This window comes from Phocoena phocoena, chromosome X, assembly GCF_963924675.1.
Source record: "Phocoena phocoena chromosome X, mPhoPho1.1, whole genome shotgun sequence".
NCBI classification, from domain to species: Eukaryota; Metazoa; Chordata; class Mammalia; order Artiodactyla; family Phocoenidae; genus Phocoena; species Phocoena phocoena.
In genome coordinates, this window is record NC_089240.1 from 18,536,449 (window position 1) to 18,559,705 (window position 23,257).

Below are 23,257 nucleotides of genomic sequence, written 5' to 3' on the forward strand. Positions count from 1 at the left end.
GATTTATGTCAAAGAGTGTTCTTCCTATGTTTTCCTCTAAGAGTTTTATAGTGTCCAATCTTACATTTAGGTCTTTAACCCATTTTGAGTTTATTTTTGTGTATGGTGTTAGGGAGTGTTCTAATTTCATTCTTTTACGTGTAGCTGTCCAGTTTTCCCAGCACCACTTATTGAAGAGACTGTCTTTTCTCCATTGTATATCCTTGCCTCTTTTGTCATAGATTAGGTGACCATAGGTGCGTGGGTTTATCTCTGGGCTTTCTATCCTGTTCCATTGATCTATATTTCTGTTTTTGTGCCAGTACCATATTGTCTTGATTACTGTAGCTTTGTAGTATAGTCTGAAGTCACAAGTCTGACTCCTCCAGCTCCGTTTTTTTTCCCTCAAGACTGCTTTGGCTACTTGGGGTCTTTTGTGTCTCCATACAGATTTTAAGATTTTTTGTTCTAGTTCTGTAAAAAATGTCATTGGTAATTTGATAGGGATTGCATTGAATCTGTAGATTGCTTTGGGTAGTATAGTCATTTTCACAATATTGATTCTTCCAATTCAAGAACATGGTATATCTCTCCATCTGTTGGTATCATCTTTAATTTCTTTCATCAGTGTCTTATAGTTTTCTGCATACAGGTTTTTTGTCTCCCTAGGTAGGTTTATTCCTAGGTATTTTATTCTTTTTGTTGCAGTGGTAAATGGGAGTGTTTCCTTAATTTCTCTTTCAGGCTTTTCATCCTTAATGTATAGGTATGCAAGAGATTTCTGTGCATTAATTTTGTATCCTGAAACTTTACCAAATTCATTGATTAGCTCTAGTAGTTTTCTGGTGGCATCTTTAGGATTCTCTATGTATAGTATCATGTCATTTGCAAACAGTGACAGTTTTACCTCTTTTCCAATTTGTATTCCTTTTATTCCTTTTTCTTCTCTGATTGCCGTGGCGAGGACTTCCAAAACTATGTTGAATAATAGTGGCGAGAGTGGACATCCTTTTCTTGTTACTGATCTTAGAGGAAATGCTTTCAGTTTTTCACCATTGAGAATGATGTTTGCTGTGGGTTTGACATATATGGACTTTATTATGTTGAGGTAGGTTCACTCTGTGCCCACTTTCTGGAGAGTTTTTTTTTTTTTTATCATAAATGGGTGTTGAATTTCGTCAAAAGCTTCTTCTGCATCTATTGAGATGATCACATGGTTTTTATTTTTCAATTTGTTAATATGGTGTATCACACTGATTTGCGTGTATTGAAGAATGCTTTCATCCCGGCGATAAATCCCACTTGATCATGGTGTATGATCCTTTTAATGTGTTGTTGGATTCTGTTTGCTAGTATTCTGTTGAGGATTTTTGCATCTATATTCATCAGTGATATTGGTCTCTAATTGTCTTTTTTTGTAGTATCTTTGTCTGGTTTTGGTATCAGGGTGATGGTGGCCTCATAGAATGAGTTTGGGAGTGTTCCTTCCTTTGCAATTTTTTGGAGAGTTTGAGAAGGATGAGTGTTAGCTCTTCTCTAAATGTTTGATAGAGTTCACCTGTGAAGCCCTCTGGCCCTGGACTTTTGTTTGTTGGAAGATTTTTAATCACAGTTTCAATTTCATTGCTTGAGTCACATCTTCTGACTCTCCTCTTCTGCCTTCTCCTCCACTTTTTTTTTTTTTTAAGCCAGTTATTACTGTGGACAACTGGGACTCAGTTTTGCTGGGGAACTGTAGAATATGCTTCAGCATGATTCCATCTCAGGAGCAAAGGAGCTGGGGTATTTGTCATCCAACTCACTTTCCATCATTAATTGAGGACTGCCAGCAGGTGTATTAACTCCCTGGCATTGCCCAGTATAGGCCTGGAGGGCTCTGGTGGCCAGAGAAAGCCCTCGGGCGACTAGTTTCAGGTGCTGGCAGTTGGAAGCTGTCAGATTGGTGTGCTTCAAAATGGTGAGTGCCCAGGGACAGACAGCAGCAGGCATCGACAAAGCCTGCTATAGGGAAGCGCTATCATTAGCATAAATGAAAATTATCCGTGTGTATTGACCAAATCCATTAATATCATCCCAGGTCTCAGCTGCATAGTTTTCATCAGTGTTCAGGTATTTGGAATCCATTTTTTCTATTGTTGAGATTAGAAATTTATATATATTTCCATAAAATTAAGGGTTTAGGCTAAATATTTGCTAAGCTTGCTTCAAACTAAAAAAGTCCTAGAAGTCTTTGATCCTGCTTATCATTAGCAATTTAACTGATCTTCTGTGGTTATATACCTGGACGCTTGGACATAGTCTGGTTGGGTTTTGAATTTATTGGTCAATGTATTTGTTTATTGGGTCCACGAGATGATTTTCTGATATAAAAGTCAAAATGATAGAGACTTATGAAATGTTAGTGTTCAACCTTATGCTGAGTGGGAGAGAGATTTTTATTTTTATTTTATTTTATTTTATTTTACATCTTTATTGGAGTATAATTGCCGCACAATGGTGTGTCAGTTTCTGCCCCACAACAAAGTGAATCAGACACACACACACACACACACACACACACACACACACACGTTCCCATATCTCCTCCCTCCTGCGTCCCCCTCCCTCCCACCCTCCCCATCCCACCCCTCCAGGTGGTCACAAAGTACCGAGCTGTTCCCCCTGTGCTATGCGGCCGCTTCCCACCAGCTATCTATTTTACGTTTGGTAGTGTATATATGTCCATGCCACTCTCTCGCTCCGTCACAGCTTAACCTTCCCCCTTCCCATATCCTCAAGTCCATTCTCTAGTAGGTCTGTGTCTTTATTCCTGTCTTACCCCTAGGTTCTCCATGACATTTTTTCCCATAAATTCCATATATATGTGTTAGCATACGGTATTTGTCTTTCTCTTTCTGACTTACTTCACTCTGTATGACAGACTCTAGGTCCATCCACCTCATTACAAATAGCTCAGTTTCGTTTCATTTTATGGCTGAGTAAAATTCCATTGTATATATGTGCCACATCTTCTTTATCCATTCATCCGATGATGGGCACTTAGGTTGTTTCCATCTCCGGGCTATTGTAAATAGAGCTGCAATGCACATTTTGGTACATGACTCTTTTTGCATTATGGTTTTCTCAGGGTATATGCCCAGTAGTGGGATTGCTGGGTTGTATGGTAGTTCTATTTGTAGTTTTTTAAGGAACCTCCATAGTGTTCTCCATAGTGGCTGTACCAATTCACATTCCCACCAGCAGTGCAAGAGTGTTCCCTTTTCTCCACACCCTGTCCAGCTTTTATTGTTTCTAGAATTTTTGATGATGGCCATTCTGACCGGTATGAGATGATATCTCATTGTAGTTTTGATTTGCATTTCTCTAATGATTAGTGATGTTGAGCATCCTTTCATGTGTTTGTTGGCAGTCTGTATATCTTCTTTGGAGAAATGTCTATTTAGGTCTTCTGCCCATTTTTGGATTGGGTGGTTTGTTTTTTTGATATTGAGCTGCATGAGCTGCTTGTAAATTTTAGAGATTAATCCTTTGTCAGTTGCTTCATTTGCAAATATTTTCTCCCATTCTGAGGATTGTCTTTTGGTCTTGTTTATGGTTTCGTTTGCTGTGCAAAAGCTTTGAAGTTTCATTAGGTCCCATTTGTTTATTTTTGTTTTTATTTCCATTTCTCTAGGAGGTGGGTCAAAAAGGATCTTGCTGTGATTTATGTCATAGAATGTTCTGCCTATGTCTTCCTCTAAGACTCTGATAGTTTCTGGCCTTACATTTAGGTCTTTAATCCATTTTGAGCTTATTTTTGTGTATGGTGTTAGGGAGTGATCTAATCTCATACTTTACATGTACCTGTCCAGTTTTCCCAGCACCACTTATTGAAGAGGCATCCACTGTATATTCCTGCCTCCTTTATCAAAGATAAGGTGACCATATGTGCGTGGGTTTATCTCTGGGCTTTCTTTCCTGTTCCATTGATCTATCTTTCTGTTTTTGTGCCAGTACCATACTGTCTTGATTACTGTAGCTTTGTTGTATAGTCTGAAGTCAGGGAGCCTGATTCCTCCAGCTCCGTTTTTCGTTCTCAAGATTGCTTTGGCTATTCAGGGTCCTTTGTGTTTCCATACAAACTGTGAAATTTTTTGTTCTAGTTCTGTGAAAAATGCCAGTGGTAGTTTGATAGGGATTGCACTGAATCTGTAGATTGCTTTGGATAGTACAGTCATTTTCACAATGTTGATTCTTCCATTCCAAGAACATGGTATATCTCTCCATCTATTTGTATCATCTTTAATTTCTTTCATCAGTGTCTTATAATTTTCTGCATACAGGTCTTTTGTCTCCTTAGGTAGGTTTATTCCTAGATGTTTTATTCTCTTTGTTGCAGTAGTAAATGGGAGTGTTTTCTTGATTTTACTTTCAGATTTTTCACCATTAGTGTATAGGAATGCCAGAGATTTCTGTGCATTAATTTTGTATCCTCCTACTTTCCCAAATTCATTGACTAGCTCTAGTACTTTTCTGGTAGCATCGTTAGGATTCTCTATGTATAGTATCATGTCATCTGCAAACAGTGACAGCTTTACTTCTCCTTTTCTGATTTGGATTCCTTTTATTTCCTTTTCTTCTCTGATTACTGTGGCTAAAACTTCCAAAACTATGTTGAATAAGAGTGGTGAGAGTGGGCAACCTTGTCTTGTTCATGATCTTAATGGAAATGCTTTCAGTTTTTCACCATTGAGGATAATGTTGGCTGTGGGTTTCTCATATATGGCCTTTATTATGTTGAGGAAAGTTCCCTCTATGCCTACTTTCTGGAGCATTTTTATCATAAATGGGTGTTAAATTTTGTCGAAAGCTTTCTCTGCATCTATTGAGATGATCATATGGTTTTTCTCCTTCAATTTGTTAATATGGTGTATCACGTTGATTGATTTGCATATATTGAAGAATCCTTGCATTCCTGGAATAAACCCCACTTGATCATGGTGTATGATCCTTTTAATGTGCTGTTGGATTCTGTTTGCTAGTATTTTGTTGAGCATTTTTGCATCTATGTTCATCAGTGATATTGGCCTGTAGTTTTCTTTCTTTGTGACATCCTTCTCTGGTTTTGGTATCAGGGTGATGGTGCCCTCATAGAATGAGTTTGGGAGTGTTCCTCCCTCTGCTATATTTTGGAAGAGTTTGAGAAGGACAGGTGTTAGCTCTTCTCTAAATGTTTGATAGAATTCGCCTGTGAAGCCATCTGGTCCTGGGCTTCCGTTTGTTGGAAGATTTTAATCACAGTTTGAATTTCAGTGCTTGTGATTGGTCTGTTCATATTTTCTATTTCTTCCTGACTCAGTCTTGGCAGGTTGTGCATTTCTAAGAATTTGTCCATTTCTTGCAGGTTGTCCATTTTATTGGCATAGAGTTGCTTGTAGTAATTTCTCATGATCTTTTGTATTTCTTCAGTGTCAGTTGTTACTTCTCCTTTTTCATCTCTAATTCTACTGATTTGAGTCTTCTCCCTTTTTTTCTTGATGAGTCTGGCTAATGGTTTATCAATTTTGTTTTTCTCAAAGAACCATCTTTTAGTTTTATTGATCTTTGCTATCGTTTCCTTCATTTCTTTTTCATTTATTTCTGATCTGATTTTTATCATTTCTTTCCTTCTGCTAACTTTGGGGTATATTTGTTCTTCTTTCTCTAATTGCTTTAGGTGTAAGGTTAGGTTTTTTATTCGAGATGTTAACTGTTTCTTAAGGTAGGATTGTATTGCTATAAACTTCCCTCTTAGAACTGCTTTTGCTGCATCCCATAGGTTTTGGGTTGTGTTTTCATTGTCATTTGTTCCTAGGTATTTTTTGATTCCCTCTTTGATTTCTTCAGTGATTTCTTGGTTATTAAGTAGTGTATTGTTTAGCCTCCATATGTTTGTATTTTAAACAGATTTTTTCTGTAATTGATATCTAGTCTACAGCATTGTGGTCGGAAAAGATACTTGATATGATTTCAATTTTCTTAAATTTACCAAGGCTTGATTTGTGATGCAAGATATGATCTATCCTGGATAATGTTCCATGAGCACTTAAGAAGAATGTGTATTCTGTTCTTTTTGGATGGAATGTCCTATAAATATCAATTAAGTCCATCTTGTTTAATGTATCTTTTAAAGCTTGTGTTTCCTTATTTAGTTTCATTTTGGATGATCTGTCCATTGGTGAAAGTGGAAAAAAAGAAAGAAAGAAGATAAAGTAAAATAAAAGTAAGATAAAATACAATAAAGTTATTAAATTTAAAAAATAATTATTAAAAAAATTAAAAGAAACAAAAAAAAATCATAAATCTTGCCCTCAAAGTCCACCTCCTCAATTTGGGATGATTCATTGTCTAAAGGAGGGAAGGAAGGAAGGAAAGAACGAAGATAAAGTAAAATAAAATAAAGTTATTAAAATATAAAGTAATTGTTAAGAAAAAAAATTTTTTAAAAAAGGACGGATAGAACCCTTGGACAAATGGTGGAAGCAAAGCTATACAGACAAAATCTCACACAGAAGCGTATACATACACACTCAGAAAAAGAGGAAAAGGGGAAAAAATCCATAAGTCTTGCTCTCCAAGTCCACCTCCTTAATTTGGGATGATTCGTTGTCTATTCAGGTGTTCCACGGATGCAGGGTACATCAAGTTGATTGTGGAGCTTTAATCCGCTGCTTCTGAGGCTGCTGGGAGAGATTTCCCTTTCCCTTCTTTGTTCTAACAGCTCCCAGGGGCTCAGCTTTGGATTTGGCCCCGCCTCTGCGTGTAGGTCGCAGGAGGGCGTCTGTTCCTCGCTCAGACAGGAGTGGGTTAAAGGAGCCGCTGATTCGGGGGCTCTGGCTCACTCAGGCGGTGGGGAGGGAGGGGCACGGAGTGCGGGCCGGGCCTGCGGCGGCAGAGGCTGGCATGACGTAGCACCAGCCTGAGGCGCGCCGTGCGTTCTCCTGGGGAAGTTGTCCCTGGATCCCGGGACCCTGGCAGTGGCGGGCTGCACAGGCTCCCCGGAAGGGGGTTGTGGATAGTGACCTGTGCTCGCAGACAGGCTTCTTGGTGGTGGCAGCAGCAGCCTTAGCGTCTCATGCCCGTCTCTGGGGTCCGCGCTTTCAGCCACGGCTCGCGCCCGTCTCTGGAGCTCCTTTAAGCAGCGCTCTTAATCCCCTCTCCTCGCGCACCAGGAAACAAAGAGAGAAGAAAAAGTCTCTTGCCTCTTTGGCAGGTCCAGACTTTTCCCCGGACTCCCTCCTGGCTAGCCATGGTGCACTAACCCCCTGCAGGCTGTGTTCACGCCGCCAACCCCAGTCCTCTCCCTGCACTCCCACTGAAGCCCGATCCTCAGCTCCCAGCCCCGCCCGCCCCGGCGGGGGAGCAGACGAGCCTCTCGGGCTGGTGAGTGTCGGTCGGCACTGATCCTCTGTGCGGGAATCTCTCCGCTTTGCCCTCCGCACCCCTGTTGCTGTGCTGTCCTCCGTGGCTCCGAATCTTCCCCCCTCTGCCCCCCACAGTCTCCGCCCGTGAAGACTAGTGTGTGGAAACCTTTCTTCCTTCACAACTCTCTCCCGCTGGTGCAGGTCCTGTCGCTATCCTTTTGTCTCTGTTTTGTCTTTTTTCTTTTGCCCTACCCAGGTACGTGGGGACTTTCTTGCCCTTTGGGAGGTCTGAGGTCTTCTGCCAGCGTTCAGTAGGTGTTCTGTAGGAGTTGTTCCACGTGTAGATGTATTTCTGGTGTATCTGTGGGGAGGAAGGTGATATCCGCGTCTTACTCTTCCGCCATCTTCCCTTCTTCCCGAGATTTTAATTTTTTTCCTAAGTGTTCTGTGTTTGCATTGAAGCCATTCATCCTCTATTAACATGCCCATTCAATGAATAATTATTAAGCATCGTTTGGGCACTCAACATTGGAAATGTGGAGATGCTGGAGAGATGGAGATCACAGTCCAGTGAGATGGGTTCCCATACATGCATCTGTTCTAGATGGATTTCCTCCAGAACCTAGGAGTGGCTATTCTTTCTGCTCACACTTGTCAGCTTAGCCCTCCGGTGAGTGTTGGGTCTAATTGTGGTGACATCAACAAGCTGAATTATTTCCAGAGGAAAGAATCAAGATTGTAAATGGCATAAGACAAAATATCCCAAAGTGTGTGTTCCACGAAGTAGTAATAGAGGTGAGTTGTCCTCCCCTTCCCTTTATTTTGGAGAATGGCAGTACTTAGCAGCATAAAAATTCCCAAGAAGTCCTGCCAGAAGTCCCTAAACTCCCCTTTTTCCTGTGTTTTGGGAACTGCTGGTCAAGAATTCATGACTGAAGAGAAAAGAGTTGAAAGAACTTGAGAACACTTGAGGGGTAACCTCGTAACTGCTTTCACATTTTTTAAGGAAAGTTAAGGTAGCAGAATCATTTACTAAATTTGGGGAGGCCAGAGGGGTGTTTAGAATACCTTAGACTGCTACACTAGACCAATAGGTAGAAGAGAGATTCCAGATCAACATTAGGAGCACTGTTTTGTTCAGAACTAGTCAAAGAGGCAGTGGTCCACCTCAGAAGGGGTTGAGCTCCTGGTCATTGGACATGCCTAAGGGGAGAAGTCTTAGGACCATTTGAATGGGTTTTTGTAGACCTCTGCTAAGGAATTGAACTAAGTGACCTTAAAGCTGCTTGTAACGCTGAGATTTTTATGAATTTCCACTTCAAGCATAGAGTAGCCTCTACTTGATGACAGCACGAGCTCGTGGTTGCTCCAGACAGCAGTACGGTGGTTTTGTTGTTGACAGCAAATCCTGTGCTTATGTTAAACCCATCGGGTAGTAAGAACAAAAGAGAAACTGAGTAGGTGGAAAAATTGTCATCTTCTGCATTTTATTTTTGGAAGGCTAGATTTTCTCTGCAGGAGTCTTCTTTTTTCTGGCCAGCAAGTCACATTTTAAAAGGCATACAAGTTTATTTATTTATTTTTATCACATGCTAATTTAAATAACGTCCATTGATAAAACGGAAGATGTGAATTTAGTATTATGAAACATTATCATTGTCAGGCTTAGTCATCTAAAATTACTTTTTCTTTGGCTCTTGCCCAAAAGATTGTGATTATGTAACTGAGAATTGGAACTTGCAATGATTCAATCATTTTCTGAATTCTCTATTACCCTTTGCAAATAGGAAGTTTGTTGGAGCAGTTCCTCTTAAGGGACATTTATTGCAGAGCAGTTGCTATAAGCTTCCATTGTTCATCCCTTAAATTCATCCAGTCAACAGCATTGACCGAGGCTTGTAGAGGACCGAGTACTATTCTCAGCTGAGAGTCCTGCAAAAAATGAAATGTTGCAGGCTGCATAGTGATAGCTACTGCTGCAAAAATTAGCACTGTGTAAAATTACAAGTTTGTCCCACACTGCTCTGATAGATCTGTGATTGAAGTGCATAATTTTACTCTTTTATTTATTTATTTTGCGGTACGGGGGCCTCTCACCGCTGTGGCCTCTCCCCCTGCAGAGCAAGGCTCCGCACGCGAAGGCCCAGCGGCCGTGGCTCATGGGCCCAGCCGCTCCGTGGCACGTGGGACGTGGGACTTGGGACTTGGGACGTGGGACCCTCCCGGACCGGGGCAAGAACCCGTGTCCCCTGCATCGGCAGGCAGACTCCCAACCACTGCGCCACCAGGGAAGCCCTACTCTTACTTCTTTAATGAAGGTTTGCAATGATGGAAAAACAGTAGGACAGCATTTTTTCAAATGCAAATTACCTTGCAGGAGAGAAATAACAAAGGAAGGAACTGCCACCAAAGGGAAAAATTAAATCTTATAACACTTCCTTGGGTATAGTTGAGACAAACAATTAACATGTTAAGGATCATTATGTCCTGTAATAACATGTTGCTTCAAAAGTTTTTGTTCCTTCCACTTATAGGTCCTATCTATTTGCTGGGTGACTTTGATGTTGCATCAGGAACCAACTGTGAAATATTTTTAGTATAATTACAAATCTTAGGAAGAATCCTTATAACAAGGATTTTAAGTTGTCTGTAATCCTCATGCACATGTTAAATGACTAAAATAAGTTACATATTGATCTGTCACTTGCAAGAAATGGTAAAGTTAATTAATCAATTAGTTAAATCATTATTACTTACTGTGTACTAGGTACAGAGAATTTAGCAGCAGTCAAGTAGATAAGGGTTTGGCCTTCAGGGAACTTTTAGTTGAGAGAGGATCCCAGACACACATATAGGGAAGCCCCCCTATTGGTTTCCTGATATATGATTTACATGTTCTCTTTCAGTTACCTATTGCTCCGTAACAAAGCGCCACCACTGTTCGCTCATGATTCTGCAATTTGGGCGGGACTCAGCCCAGACAGCTTGTTTCTGCTCTGTGCAATACTGGCTGGGACAGCTCGACGGGGGCCATAGGATCTAAGATGATTTTGCTCACGTGTCTGGTGCCTCAGTTGGGCTGGATCTAATGGCTGGGGCCTGGCTGGGCCTCTCTCTTTCTTTAGAGGTCTCTCGACGTTTGGCATCTCTCACTTGCTTCGCTTGGCTTCTTTTTCTCCAGCTCATTACCCCAACTTCTTTACACTGCAGCTGACTTCCAAGGAGGCACAAAAATGGACGTTATAAGGCCTCAGCCCAGAAGTCACACCCGGCCCCTTGCACTGCATTCTGTTGGCCACAGCAGGTCCCAAGGCTCATCCAGATTCAAGGGGGGAGGAAATAGATTTCCTCATGGCGGGAGGAGGATCACATGCGTTCAGGGTGGGTGGCATTGTCGGCGGTCACCTTCGTAGGTGACCTACCACGTGGTTCTTTAGGGGTGAAGAGAAATAATATCGCGCCTTTTCCAGATCTGGTTCAGGCTTCACGGTCTTTGCTGTTCAGCTGTGAATTTGTCTGTCACAGAAGCAGAGGAACATGACTACCTTTGAAAGCAGGGTGGTCCCTTTTAATCTCTGCTCTTTTCCTGTTTCATGACTCCGTTTGGAAAACAATTTAACTTCTAAGTCCATAGTGATTTTTCAACAGGTTCTCAGATAAAAAATAAGCGGTATGTTTACTGACAGGATCTTTTCAAGCCCTGCTGCTGCTTTGGGTGTTTATACATATAAACTACAGCTAGAGCAGATATAGAACCATAGAAGCCTTAGGGCTGGAAGGGACTTTGAAAAACATCTCTTTCACATCCCTAATTTCACAGGGTAGGAACTAAGGCCCATAAATGTTCATAATGACAATGTTAGAAATTATATTTTCTTTGTCTATTTCAATGAAAAGGATGTGTTTACTTTTTTTTTTTTTTTTTACAATTTTGTGAGTGTGGTTAGTAAACAGATTATCTTGGCTTTTTGTTGAGAAAATATTGAAGGATTATGCTCTGACGTTCATGCTTATAATTTTCTCCCAATTATACATTTATGCTGTAGATCTCTGAGTTATGGCGCTATAGGAGTAATTGTTGGACATGAATTTACACATGGATTTGATAATAATGGTAAGTACTGGTTCAGTGTATAAGCTGATGCTTTTATGGTCATGTTGACCATATGGATGTTAATTGTTGCTATTATCTTTGCATAGTGGTATCATCATAGGTTGAAGATTATCCAAAGCAGTATGATTGCTGATTGAAAACTTTCCCCCGTGTCTTGCTGTGATAGCTTGCAATAAATAAATAATTGTTCCCATTGGAGATGGGGTAGAATGAAAAAAAAAAAAGACCTTGTAATTTCAAGGAAATTAGCTTTGCATTTAGATCTGGGTTGCTGTAGCTGCCACAGTAGTTACAGGAATTAGTTTGTAGCTTCTCCTCCTTTTATTTCTTTATTCACCATTTTGAGATGCTCTCCCTGGAGGTGTGAGCTCTGCTCTGAAGATGATTATACATGCTGCCAAGTTAGGACTCAGCGAGTTAGGACTCTGAAGCTTGGCTGACTAGATCCTTTATACTATTTCAAGGATTATGCAATGCTTAATCTCTGTTTTTCTCTATGCTGTCATATATTCAGAATTTTTTTAGAAAGGCTATGCTTTCCTAATAATGAATAATATAGACTATGCTATGTATCCTGATGACATTTAAGCAAAAGGAAAGAGCAGAATATGGCGTAAACTAAAGAAATGATTGCCCTTTGAGAGTCATCATTTTTAATCAGAACTCCTTTCTCCTTTAACTTTGGAGTTTTATTGGAAAGCCACATGAAATCTCCGAAGCTTAGCAATTAGCAGCAAATTGCGATCACATCCACATCCACACAGTGATTTACAGGGCAGACTCAAGAACTGCCTGGCCCAAGGCAACACTGTATAGAGGGACCTCTTTCTTCCATGTCTTTGATGTCTCTAACATCCTTTCCTGGATGCCTACCCCAGGGCCAGAGACCCTTTTGGTTCCTCTGCTTCTGGATAATTCTTCCTGTACTCCCACCAGCCTTTCCTTAATCACCTAAGTTTTTTGCCCCCTGGCCTCCCCTCCCTGTTAAAACGTAGCTGCCTTGTAGTCATCTGAATCCCCAGAGCTACACTCTCTGAATTGCATGTTTGGGTTATCTGAGAGGAGAGTCTTAGCTAAGAAACAAAAGCCAGTAGTGGTCTCTTGGTTCTGGGCCTTTCTTCCTGGGAAACTTAAGTATAGTTCTCCCTCAGAATCTTCTGGAAGCCTTTTGGATTCTCTCTCAAAGGACGGAATCTAAAGATGGCATTTCACTCTGTAACCAATGCTTAGAACAGTGCATTGCACAGTAACTATTTAATGATCGCTTGGTTAGTGGGTAGGGGACAGTGACACTGTGCTCTACCAGGGGTTGGTGGTAGTGGCATCCAGCCTTGCTGAAGAGCTTTGGATTGTTTCAGTTAACACCTTTGCTGAGGGGACTTTCTTGTAAGCCCAGTGAAGAGTTCTCTGCATAATTAAATTTAAACCAATAGTAACCTTGAGTGTAGAAGATAGTCCAGATACACCCAGACTTTTTTTTGAGGGATGTAGAGAAAATGAAGAGTGAGCCTGTAGCAAAAAAGCATGTATAACTAATCTTTTTTTCTGTTATGTTTTGGAGATTTCCATTCTTGTTCCAAGTTCTCTCTTTACAGCAACCTTCCTTGTCAAAGCAGGACAGATGGGCCTTCCATCTACACTGATGGCTGTGGAATGATTCATAACAGAGGTTTTATGTGTCTCTTGGCTCCTGGCAACTTGGAGGAAACACGATCCTTTAGAGCTGAGTCAGGGGCTGTGGTCGCAGGGTGTGAGTGACTCACCGAGGCTGTTCCTATGGATTGTTTGTTTGGAATTTCACTGGTAGTGGCGCTTTGACTCCTTCCATGGGCTTTCTGAAAGCCATTTCATTTCATAATTTAGAGAATATTTTGGTCAGAGCAGGTGAAAGCAAAGAATCTAAGATTGGTCAAGAATGGTACATGCCATAAGTTGATAAATCTTAAAGTATTCTTTGTTGCTTAGAAGGAAAGAACTTCCTCAGACCTCTTTCTCCTTTCCTTGCTTTTTACAGTTAACCTGTGGCACTGGAGAGAAGGCAGGAACTGCTTCCAGGAGTGCTCCCTGCTGCTGGAACTGTCTTTTCAAGGCTTGTGGAAGTGAGGGAAAGGGAAGATGAAGAGATGAATTTGTTTCCATAAATAATACGAGTATCTTTTAACTTTGTTTTTTGCCAGGTAGAAAATATGATAAAAATGGAAACCTGGATCCTTGGTGGTCTGTTGACTCAGAAGAAAAGTTTAAGGAAAAAACAAAGTGCATGATTAGCCAGTATAGCAACTATTATTGGAAGAAAGCTGGCTTAAACGTGAGTACAGCTGTGGCGAAGGGGGCATCTTGTGAGTCCTTCTTCCTCACGAAGACACTAGCTTGCTTTAGACCATAGGTTCTCAAAGTGCGGTTCCCAGGCCAACAGCATCAGCCTCCCTGGGGAACTTGTCAGGGATGTAAATTCTTTAGTCTTAATCCAGACCTACTGACTGAGAATCTCAGGGGTGGGGAGTGGGGAGCTGGGGGTGGGTGGGAGCGTGGGGTCTGGCAGTCTGTCTTTTCATAAGCCCTCAAGTGATTCTGATATAAGCTAAAGTTTCAAAATCACAGGCCTAAACATTAGTCTGTTCTCCTAGATTCAGATTAGTACAGAAAACGCTGTAGCAAAGATAAACAATAAATTTCTCACAAATCTACACTCCATACCATTAAAAAGATTTCCTTCCAAACTACTGCTTAGGTTTAATTCACTGAAATAAAACGTCACTCATTTGAATTAATGACTCTGAATTGGTTAAGAGTTCTTAGATAAAGAATTTTGAACAAAAGAAATGACTTTTAAAATGCTGATTTTCTATTATATATACATATATACATTCCTATAAAGGCACGAATGTAATTTTATACATGCTTTTCTGTGTGGAATGTTGTTCCTTTCCTTTTTTGTCTTCACCTCTACCTCCTTCCCCTTTCCCTCTCATCACTTTTATCTTCTCCACCTGTGATCCATCTCAATAACCCTGATATACTTTTTCCCATGCTCACGTAGAGTTACACACATACATACACATGCACGTGTGTGTGCACGCACGTGCTTTTACTTCACTGTTTTCAGTGGCTGCCTGAAAGTCCACGGTGTGAATGTACTCTAACACAGGTGACTAATGTCTTGTTGAGGGTTACACTGTGTGTCCAGTTATTTCTCCACAATAAATACTGCTGCACTAAATACTCTTATTAGGTATATATTCTTTTTTTCTGTAGAGGATAGATTCCTACTGTTATTAAGAAGTTATAATATTTCATATTCCCACCAGTGATGGATGGAGGAGCATTTATGTATTGAGTTACTTACTTGTCAGTTTATGAGACCTTACAAAATATTATAGATGTTAAAAAGTTTATTTGTCATTCATATTATACTGTTTTCTCCTCAATATATTTCTCATCCATTGTACTTTGTATATGGTATCTTTTGACAAACGAAATTTAAATATTTCCATATAGTCAAAGATACCTATCTCTCTTAAAAAATTGTTTCTGCATTTCCATTCTATATCATATGTGTAGTCTCCTAGCTTTTCTGGGAAGGTTTTTACTGTTTTGTTATTTTACATTTAAATATTGAAGCGTGTGAAACTTATTTCGCTGTGGAGTTTAATACGAGAGTTCACTTTTATCTTCTTCCAAGGGGATAGTCAATTGATCCAGCATCAGTGACTAAAAGACGTTTTTTTCTTACTTAATTGAATGTTTGTCAAATATTAGAATCTCATATATACTGAGATAAATTTCTGGATTCTATATTCTATTCCACTGATCTATTTGTTGATTTCTATACCAATGTGTTATTACTATGGCTCTATGGATTTTTCTGGTATCTGCCAATGCAAGCGCTGCCTCACTGTTCTTCTTTTATATACTTGGCCATGCTCAGGCAAATATGCTTCTGTATACACTCCAAGATCATTTTGCCCATTCTCCACCCACTCCCCAAGAGAATCCCATTGAGATTCTAAGTTAAATCGCATTAAATGTATGGAATGACATTTTTGTCATAGTCTTCTTGTTCAAGAACGTGGTATGCCTTCCCATCTGTTTGGTATTTGTCTTCGGTTTTGAAATAAGATTTTATAGTTTATCTCCTGTACATTGTTTTTACTTCTTTTTTCTTTTCTTATTTTGCTGGTTTGATCAGGTTAGCTTTCATTCCCTTCCCCCACTATTCGTTTTTTCTTGTAGTTTTCCATTGTATTTTCTGTCCCTGCTTTCATAGTTACAAGACACAGATTTCTCTCACTGTGTTTGACAGTGCGACCAATAATGAAGAATTGTTGATAGGTGTGGATCTGCATGAAGATCTTCCTCTAAAACGCACATGCAAACTGTGTCCTCCTAATTCATCTAGTCAAGGGCACAACACCTAAGAGAAGCAGGGGACCACACAGAACTGGAGTAGGTCACAGTGTATTTACACGTAGTTTCCCCAGAGTCTCTTGGTCTGTTAGTCAGGCACGTGCTCCATCCTGACAACTTGGGCTGGGAAAGCACCTGAAACCTCACTATGCCTCAAGTCTATTATACTGGGGTTTATTTCACCATTCCAGAAGAATTTAGGTAACAGTCTGTGCACTTTTAAAGGGAACGTTTATGAACACTGAGCCGGTTCTCCTGGTTCTGAAAGCGTATACAGCACCAGGGAGACCATCCCTTATCCAGGAGGAGAAAACAGACTCTGTATCCTTGAATAGTATCTCTAGCTCCTTTATCGGTGTCCTGGAAAGCCATTTCTCTGCCCATATATTTTAAAAATATCTACAACTGTGTCATGGGAAGACCTAAAAGGGGCGCTTCTGTGTATCTGTTCTCAATTCAGGGGTTATCACATTGTGAAAATCCATCTAGAATATATGTTGCTTCAAGAAAAGCATAGGGTTCTTCCCAGATGATGATTGAGAAGCTAATAAAAGAAATGGTGCCAGGTACCACAACAGTAACAGAACATTGCTGTTTTCTGGGGGTTTGTTTTTTGCCTTTTTATTTTTAATAGCATGTGCTAGATGTCTCTAATTTTGTTCAGATGACTGTAGAACCTGGATAAGCTGTTGCTGCTACTGATGTGTAATATACTACTATTGGTCTTTTATATAAATCTATCTATCTATCTATACCGCTCTCTCTGTATACACACATATATATAATTTGAATATTTGGAAACTTTATCTGTGCTGTCAACTTTGGAGAAAGTATCCCAGTTGTACCGTGTTGGGTTGGCATTGTATAGAAATTAACAGCCATATTGGTATAGAAACATTAAACATAATTTTTCCGTTTGGACAGGGGTAACAGTCTGTATTAAGTTTGTAAGGTCTTATCTGCATGGGTTTGATTACAGAAACTAGCAAAGTACCTCTAAAAAAAAAAAAGCATAGAGGAGGGATTCTAGAGTCAGACACAGCTCCAAATTTTGGTTCAACCAGTTGCACGTTGTAAGTTTTTTTTGAACTTGGGCGAGTTATTTAACATTCCTGTGTCTCAGAGTCTTCATCTGTGAAATGGGCAGCTATTTTTGAACTCGTTAGTTTGTCTTAAGAATTAAATGACTGAGATAATGTAAAGCACCGGCATGATGCCTGCTATGCAATAAGTGCTCAATAAATTGTAGTTAATATTCCTAATACTTTGTGACATACTCATAGTATGCCATCCCAGGAGAGAACAATACAATAGGGGCTAAAAAACCAAAAAACAATAGAAGAGCAGTTTTCTTGGAGGAAGGGGAATGCATATTTCCTGGTGATTATTATATGCAGGCATGGGAGTTAGACTTTACACTTAATTGAAACATATTTAATTCTCATACTGGTTCTGAGAGGTGTGCATATTACTAGCCTGTTTTACATTTGAGGAAACTGAGGCTCAGAGTGATTAAAACCCATGGTAGAATCTACATTAGAGCTTAGATTGGTATGACTCCAACGTCACTACTGCTCCCCCCATATCATGCTCGTGTTCTCTTATTTGAAGTTCATTTTAAACCTGGGTGATGTATTGGGCGGAGACTATTCTACAACATCCATTTTGGCCAAAGTGTCAGATACTGAAACTGAATTCTGACAAATGTGTACCTTTGCAACAAGGACGATAGAAAGGGCATGCCTGTCTCAGCATAAATCCATTCAACTGTCAGAAAACAGCTTCAGTCTCATTCCGCAAGGAGAGGGCGTGGCTTCCTTTGTGGATATAAAGGGCCATGCTTTATTTTTCTGGCTCCATTTGTGGAGTCCAATCCTCTGTACCTGAACCATTATTTGCGTTGGACTGGGGGGAGCTCCAATGGAGCATCAGAGAAACGGGCTGTTAGCAGCTGTTGAGTCCTGAGAGGCAAACCTAGGGCCATGGGGCTTCCCTGGTGGTACAGTGGTTAAGAATCTGCCTGCCAATGCGGGGGACACGGGTTCCAGCCCTGGTCCAGGAAGATCCCACATGCCACGGAGCAACTAAGCCTGTGTGCCACAACTACCGAGCCTGCGCTCTAGAGCCCACGAGCCAGAACTACTGAGCCTGTGTGCCACAACTACTGAAGCCCGCGCGCCTAGAGCCCGTGCTCTGCAACAAGAGAAGCCCCCACAATGAGAAGCCCGTGCACCACAACGAAGAGTAGCCCCCGCTCGCTGCAACCAGAGAAAAGCCTGCATGCAGCTACAAAGACCCAACGCAGCCAAAAATAAAATAAAATTAATTAATTAATTAAAAAAACAAAAACAGAAACATAATTCTCAACTTTAAAAAAAATACTGATGAGGGCTTCCCCGGTGGCGCAGTGGTTGGGGGTCCGTCTGCCGATGCAGGGAGCACGGGTTTGTGCCCCGGTCTGGGGGGATCCCGCATGCTGCGGAGCGGCTGGGCCCGTGGGCCATGGCTGCTGGGCCTGCGCGTCCAGAGCCTGTGCTCCGTGGCGGGAGAGGCCACGGCAGCGAGAGGCCTGTGTACCGAAAAAAAAAAAAAAATGATGAAGAAGAAAAAATACTGAAAAAAAAATCTAGGGCCATATGGTCTACTGAGGTGGTCCAGAGTGGGAGGGGCCTGAGGGGTGAAGCTAGTCCTCAAACCTCTAAAAGAAAAGCTTAGGGGAACAAGGAAGGAGATTAAATTTGAGCATGAGTGGTTATAAACAGAAGCACTATAGTCAAGAGGAGTTAAGACTTGAGAAGGTAACATATTATGGAGCAAAGGCTCTGGACAGAGACCGCTTGGGTTCGAATCCTTGTGAAATATGGGCAGTTCAGTTAATCACTCTTAGGTCAGGTCCATTAGAAGCAGAGCCCAAGATAGGGGTTTCTTAGATAAAAAGGTTCGTTGCAGAAGTAGTTTCAGGAGAAACCTGTAAGGTGGCAAGGAAGACCTGTTGGTTTCAGAAGTTTAGCCTCAGTTTGATCCCATAGAGGATTCTGGAGCATGGATTGCATCGCAGGAATTGTTCAGCCTGGGATAAGGGGCTGGGCTATTCTAACTGTACATCAGTCAGTTACTGAGAGGTGGGGGTATCACCTCCCAGCAAGCTCAAGGTGAGGGGATTCCCCTAAGCTAAGCTTAATCTTCCTGAGCCACTAGCAGTTACGGGACTGGGTTCACAGTCCTGGTAGAAAAGGGGATTTGGTGCAGCACCAATGACATCTGCGACACACTCTCAGCTTTAGATTCCTCATTTGTTAAGCAAGGATGGTAATAATAGCACTTACCTCGTAGGAGCGTAATAAAAGAAAGAAGGTATGTAAAGCAGGAGTGTTAACTTTTGGGGACTGAAGCTAGGAGGATCCTGGGTGATTACAGAGATTAATGTTTTCTGAAGATTAGTTTTTATTCATTGGTATTGTTTGATACCTGGGGGATTGGGCTAGCTTAAAAATAAAGAGTTGGTAGCATCTGTGGCTTGAAAGTTTAGAACAATGTGTATTAGTTTCCTGTTGCTGCTATAACAAATCACCACAAACTTAGTGACTTGAAACAACACAAATTTATTATTTTACAGTTCTGTATTTCTGACTGAGGTCTCAGTGAGCTAACATCAAGGTGTCACCAGGGCTGCTTTCCTTTCTAGCTGCTGTAGGAGAGAAGCTCTTTCCTTGCCTTCTCTAGCTTTTAGAGGCTGCCCACGTTCTTTGACTCCTGGCCCCTTTCTTCTTCAAAGCCAGCAGTGACTGGTCAAGTCTCCTCACGTTGCATCCCTCGGACACACTCACTCTCCTAACTTCCTTTTTCTCTATTTGTACAGACCCTTGTAATTACATTGAACTCACCTGGATAACGTAGGCTAATGTCTCCAGCTCAGGATCGTTAATCATATTTTAAATGTCACTTTTGCCACATAAAGTAATATTTTCACAGTAATTTTTTTTATGACATAGGCATCTTTATTATTATAGGGCATTATTTTGTCTCTGATGCAGGGATTGGCAAACTTTTTCTGTAAAGGGCCAGGTAGTAAATAATTTCGGCTTTGTGAGTTGTAAGGTCTCTGTTGCACCTACTCAACCCTGCCACTGTAGGAAGGAAACAGCCACAGACAATACGTATTTGAATGAATGTGCCTGTGTTCCAATAAAACTTGAATTATGGACACTGAAATTTGAACTGTGTATAATTTTCACATGCAACAAGATATTATCCTCCTTTCTGTTTGCTCCCCAATTGTTGAAAAATGTTAAATCCAGGCTTACCTTGCAGCCTGTAGAAAAACACGCAGGAGGTTGGATTTTGGCTTGTGGGCCATCTTGGTTTAGAATATTTTTTTGTCCTAGCCTATTTAAGGGTTTTAGAAACAATCTTCAAATGTTTGGTAGAATTTCTTCACTGTGCTTGGCTGGTTGTCATACATATTGCAAACCTTGACCTTGTGGTCTGCACTACTTCTATTGGATTTTTGTTCCCCATGAGAGCTATCCTCTTTTTAATTTTTCATGGAATTTGCTGAAGGTAAAATGGTAATGGTTGGTCTTAAAACCTTGCTCCTGTGTGGATGGTAGATATTTGGAAACATAAAGCACACTGAAAAGAATACTCAAATTAGGTGAGTTAATCAGAGAAAGTAATCTGTATGTTGATATTTCTATTTTTTCCCCACTTAACCAGAGTCACTCAGAATATGTTAACATTTTATTAGAGCTGGCTAAATTGGTGAGAATAGAGAGGTGGGTGAGAAAGAAATGTGTAGCGTGATAAAACAGAAGTTATGTTCAGGAGCACCTTGCTGGGGTTAGTTTGCCATCTCACAATATGTTATGACTACCTCTGATTTATTGAATGCAATTTTCTCTTTAAAATATGGCACTTTCTCTTGCTATCATATTCATGCCTCTTGCTGAATGACAGTTGGCTGTCAAACACTCTTATTTTCTTTTTGTTAGGTAAAGGGGAAGAGGACCCTGGGAGAAAATATTGCCGATAATGGAGGTCTGCGACAAGCTTTTAGGGTACGCACTGCAACATTTGCTGTGATTTTAAAAATTAAACTATAAAATACCATACGGGTGCACCTCAATTTACACCACAGACATTTTCTTGAGGAGTTAAGAGTTCTGTAAATTCTGTGAATTCCTGTAAATTGAATTATATTTCCCCATTGACTCTATTATATTCTATTATATGAATAGGGCTGCATTTCTTTCTTTTTCCTTTTTGGGGAGTAAAGTCACCCTAAAAGTAATATTTGTTATTAAGAATCATGTATTTAAAGGATAGTTTTCAGAAGGTACATTCAGTGTAATATTAAAACATGCTACAGAAATCTCAGGGCGAGGTTCATAGGCGTTTTCTTGAGCACAGTCTCTGTAGCCCGCCTTATAATTTTCTCTTAAAATACCAAACTTCTAAATTACGGTCAGAGGCTAGGGGTTCTCATATAGCGGGCCAGGTAAGAGTCCATAATAATGTTTTCATCATCCACTGGTCCATGGTTAAACAAGACACATAAGCAGCAAGATAAGAGGATGATGTAGAAAGACATTCATAAAGCTAAATGCACTCGGTGTAAAGACCCAGCTGTTATTCTGAGGTTATATCTTTCCTCTATTCTAGTTAAAATAGACTTTATTTTATAAAATGATGATGATTGAAGATTATAGTTTTCCCTCTTACCTGGCAAAATTTAAAAAAATTGCCCATAGATTGGCCCCCAAATTTATTTCCATACGGCTTGCCATTGTGTTAGATTTGTTTGTTCCCTGGTAGGAATACAACGAAAAGCTTTTTGGGGGAAGGGGGCATTATTTAACATGCGCCCACTTTGGCCCAGCTGCTTTGGTATCTATTGAGTGACTTGCATTTCCAGGTGTTTGTTTTCTTAAAGGAAATCTTGATAGGCTACATTTTGCACACGGTGGAGGATATATTTAATATCTCTGCACTGGCTGAGAAAAGAGAAAAGCCATTATTGCAGCAGATCATCTCTTCTATCTACTTCTCTCCCCAGGCTTACAGGAAATGGATAAATGACAAGAGGCAGGGGGTTGAGGAGCCTCTCCTACCCGGCATTGAGTTCACCAACAGCCAGCTTTTCTTCCTGAGTTATGCTCAAGTGAGTAAGACCAAGGAAGGGGCATCAAAGATGAGACGTGGGGCTTTGGCTTGCTCCCTGGATCAAAGGTTTGGCACCAAAGTTTAATGGCATAACTTTGATTTCAGCTGCAGTCTTATCTTGCTGCTTATTTTCTGGACAAATATCACCTTTATGTTCTATGGGACATAATTAATTAACTGACTGAATCAAGGTTTATTGGTATTTTTTATCAAGTGGGTTACCAGCCTTGTGGTAACTCACTTGATTTTTAGTATATCCTGACTTCTTAATGTATTTGATACTATTTGTAACCATTTCTAGTGACTTGTTCTTTGGCTTTCTTGGCCCTGTGGTTTCCTGCATTTCTCCTCCTTCACCTCATTTGCTGACTTTACCCCACCACTCTCAACCTGTGGGGGACCCTCAAGGCTATGTTCCCAACTGCCAAATGAACATGTGAAGACAACTAGAGCTGAAAACAACAACAACAAAGGCAAGGAGAGTCATGTCACCCTTTCGTGAGTTTAATGGGCTCTCTGAGCAGAAATTGAAAGATGTGCCCTAAATAAGGTACAATTCTGAGTTCGAGTATCTGGCCAGTGAGCCAAGTGCTGGTTGTTCTTTGTTATTCGGTTATTGCGCTGGTTTATGTCACAATATGTAGCCTCATTTTCAAACAAGTCTGGGGTGGGTTGATGATGGTTCTGGTGCATGGCCTCACAGTGGGCAAATCTGTATCTGTATGCTCAAAACTGGGCAAAAGTTTTCATCAGTACAACTTTCTGTTCCTCTTTTTGTTCACTCCTCAGTAAGCTCATTCATTTCCACGTCTTCTTCGGTTGACTCTGGCTAAAGAATTCTCATCTGTCTGGGGTCTTTATTTCTTAAAGCTGACATGACAACACTAAATAAATGATCATTTATCAACCTGACATCAGCAAAAGTGGAGTCAACAACAAAGTGACTTTCCTTTTTAGTTTTCTCACTTCTATCAACACACCCTCACCCTCAGTCTTTGGGTCTTCCTGGTTAAGAAACCTGGATTCTTAGGTCTTATTTGATTTACCTGTCCTCATTTTTATGACATGTGTCCCAAAAGCTGACGTTTCATCCTTTTAACTGCTCTTCAGATTCAGCCTCCCTTTCTCCCCATTAACCCTATTTAGTCATCTATAGACGGTCAGCCTCGATCTCGTCTACTCTGGATTATCCCAACAGCCTTATGGCATGTTT

General features: G+C 40.7%; 1 protein-coding gene across 1 annotated transcript in view; it reads left to right on the top strand.

Moving 5' to 3' along the window:
- The window catches only part of PHEX (phosphate regulating endopeptidase X-linked), a 208,793-nt gene that overhangs the window by 179,181 nt on the left and 6,355 nt on the right, over positions 1-23,257 (top strand). The window contains exons 17-20 of the mRNA XM_065900503.1: positions 11,408-11,475; positions 13,653-13,783; positions 20,874-20,939; positions 21,938-22,042. Of these exons, the coding sequence (XP_065756575.1) occupies positions 11,408-11,475; positions 13,653-13,783; positions 20,874-20,939; positions 21,938-22,042 (370 nt within the window). The remainder of the gene's footprint in view (positions 1-11,407; positions 11,476-13,652; positions 13,784-20,873; positions 20,940-21,937; positions 22,043-23,257) is intronic.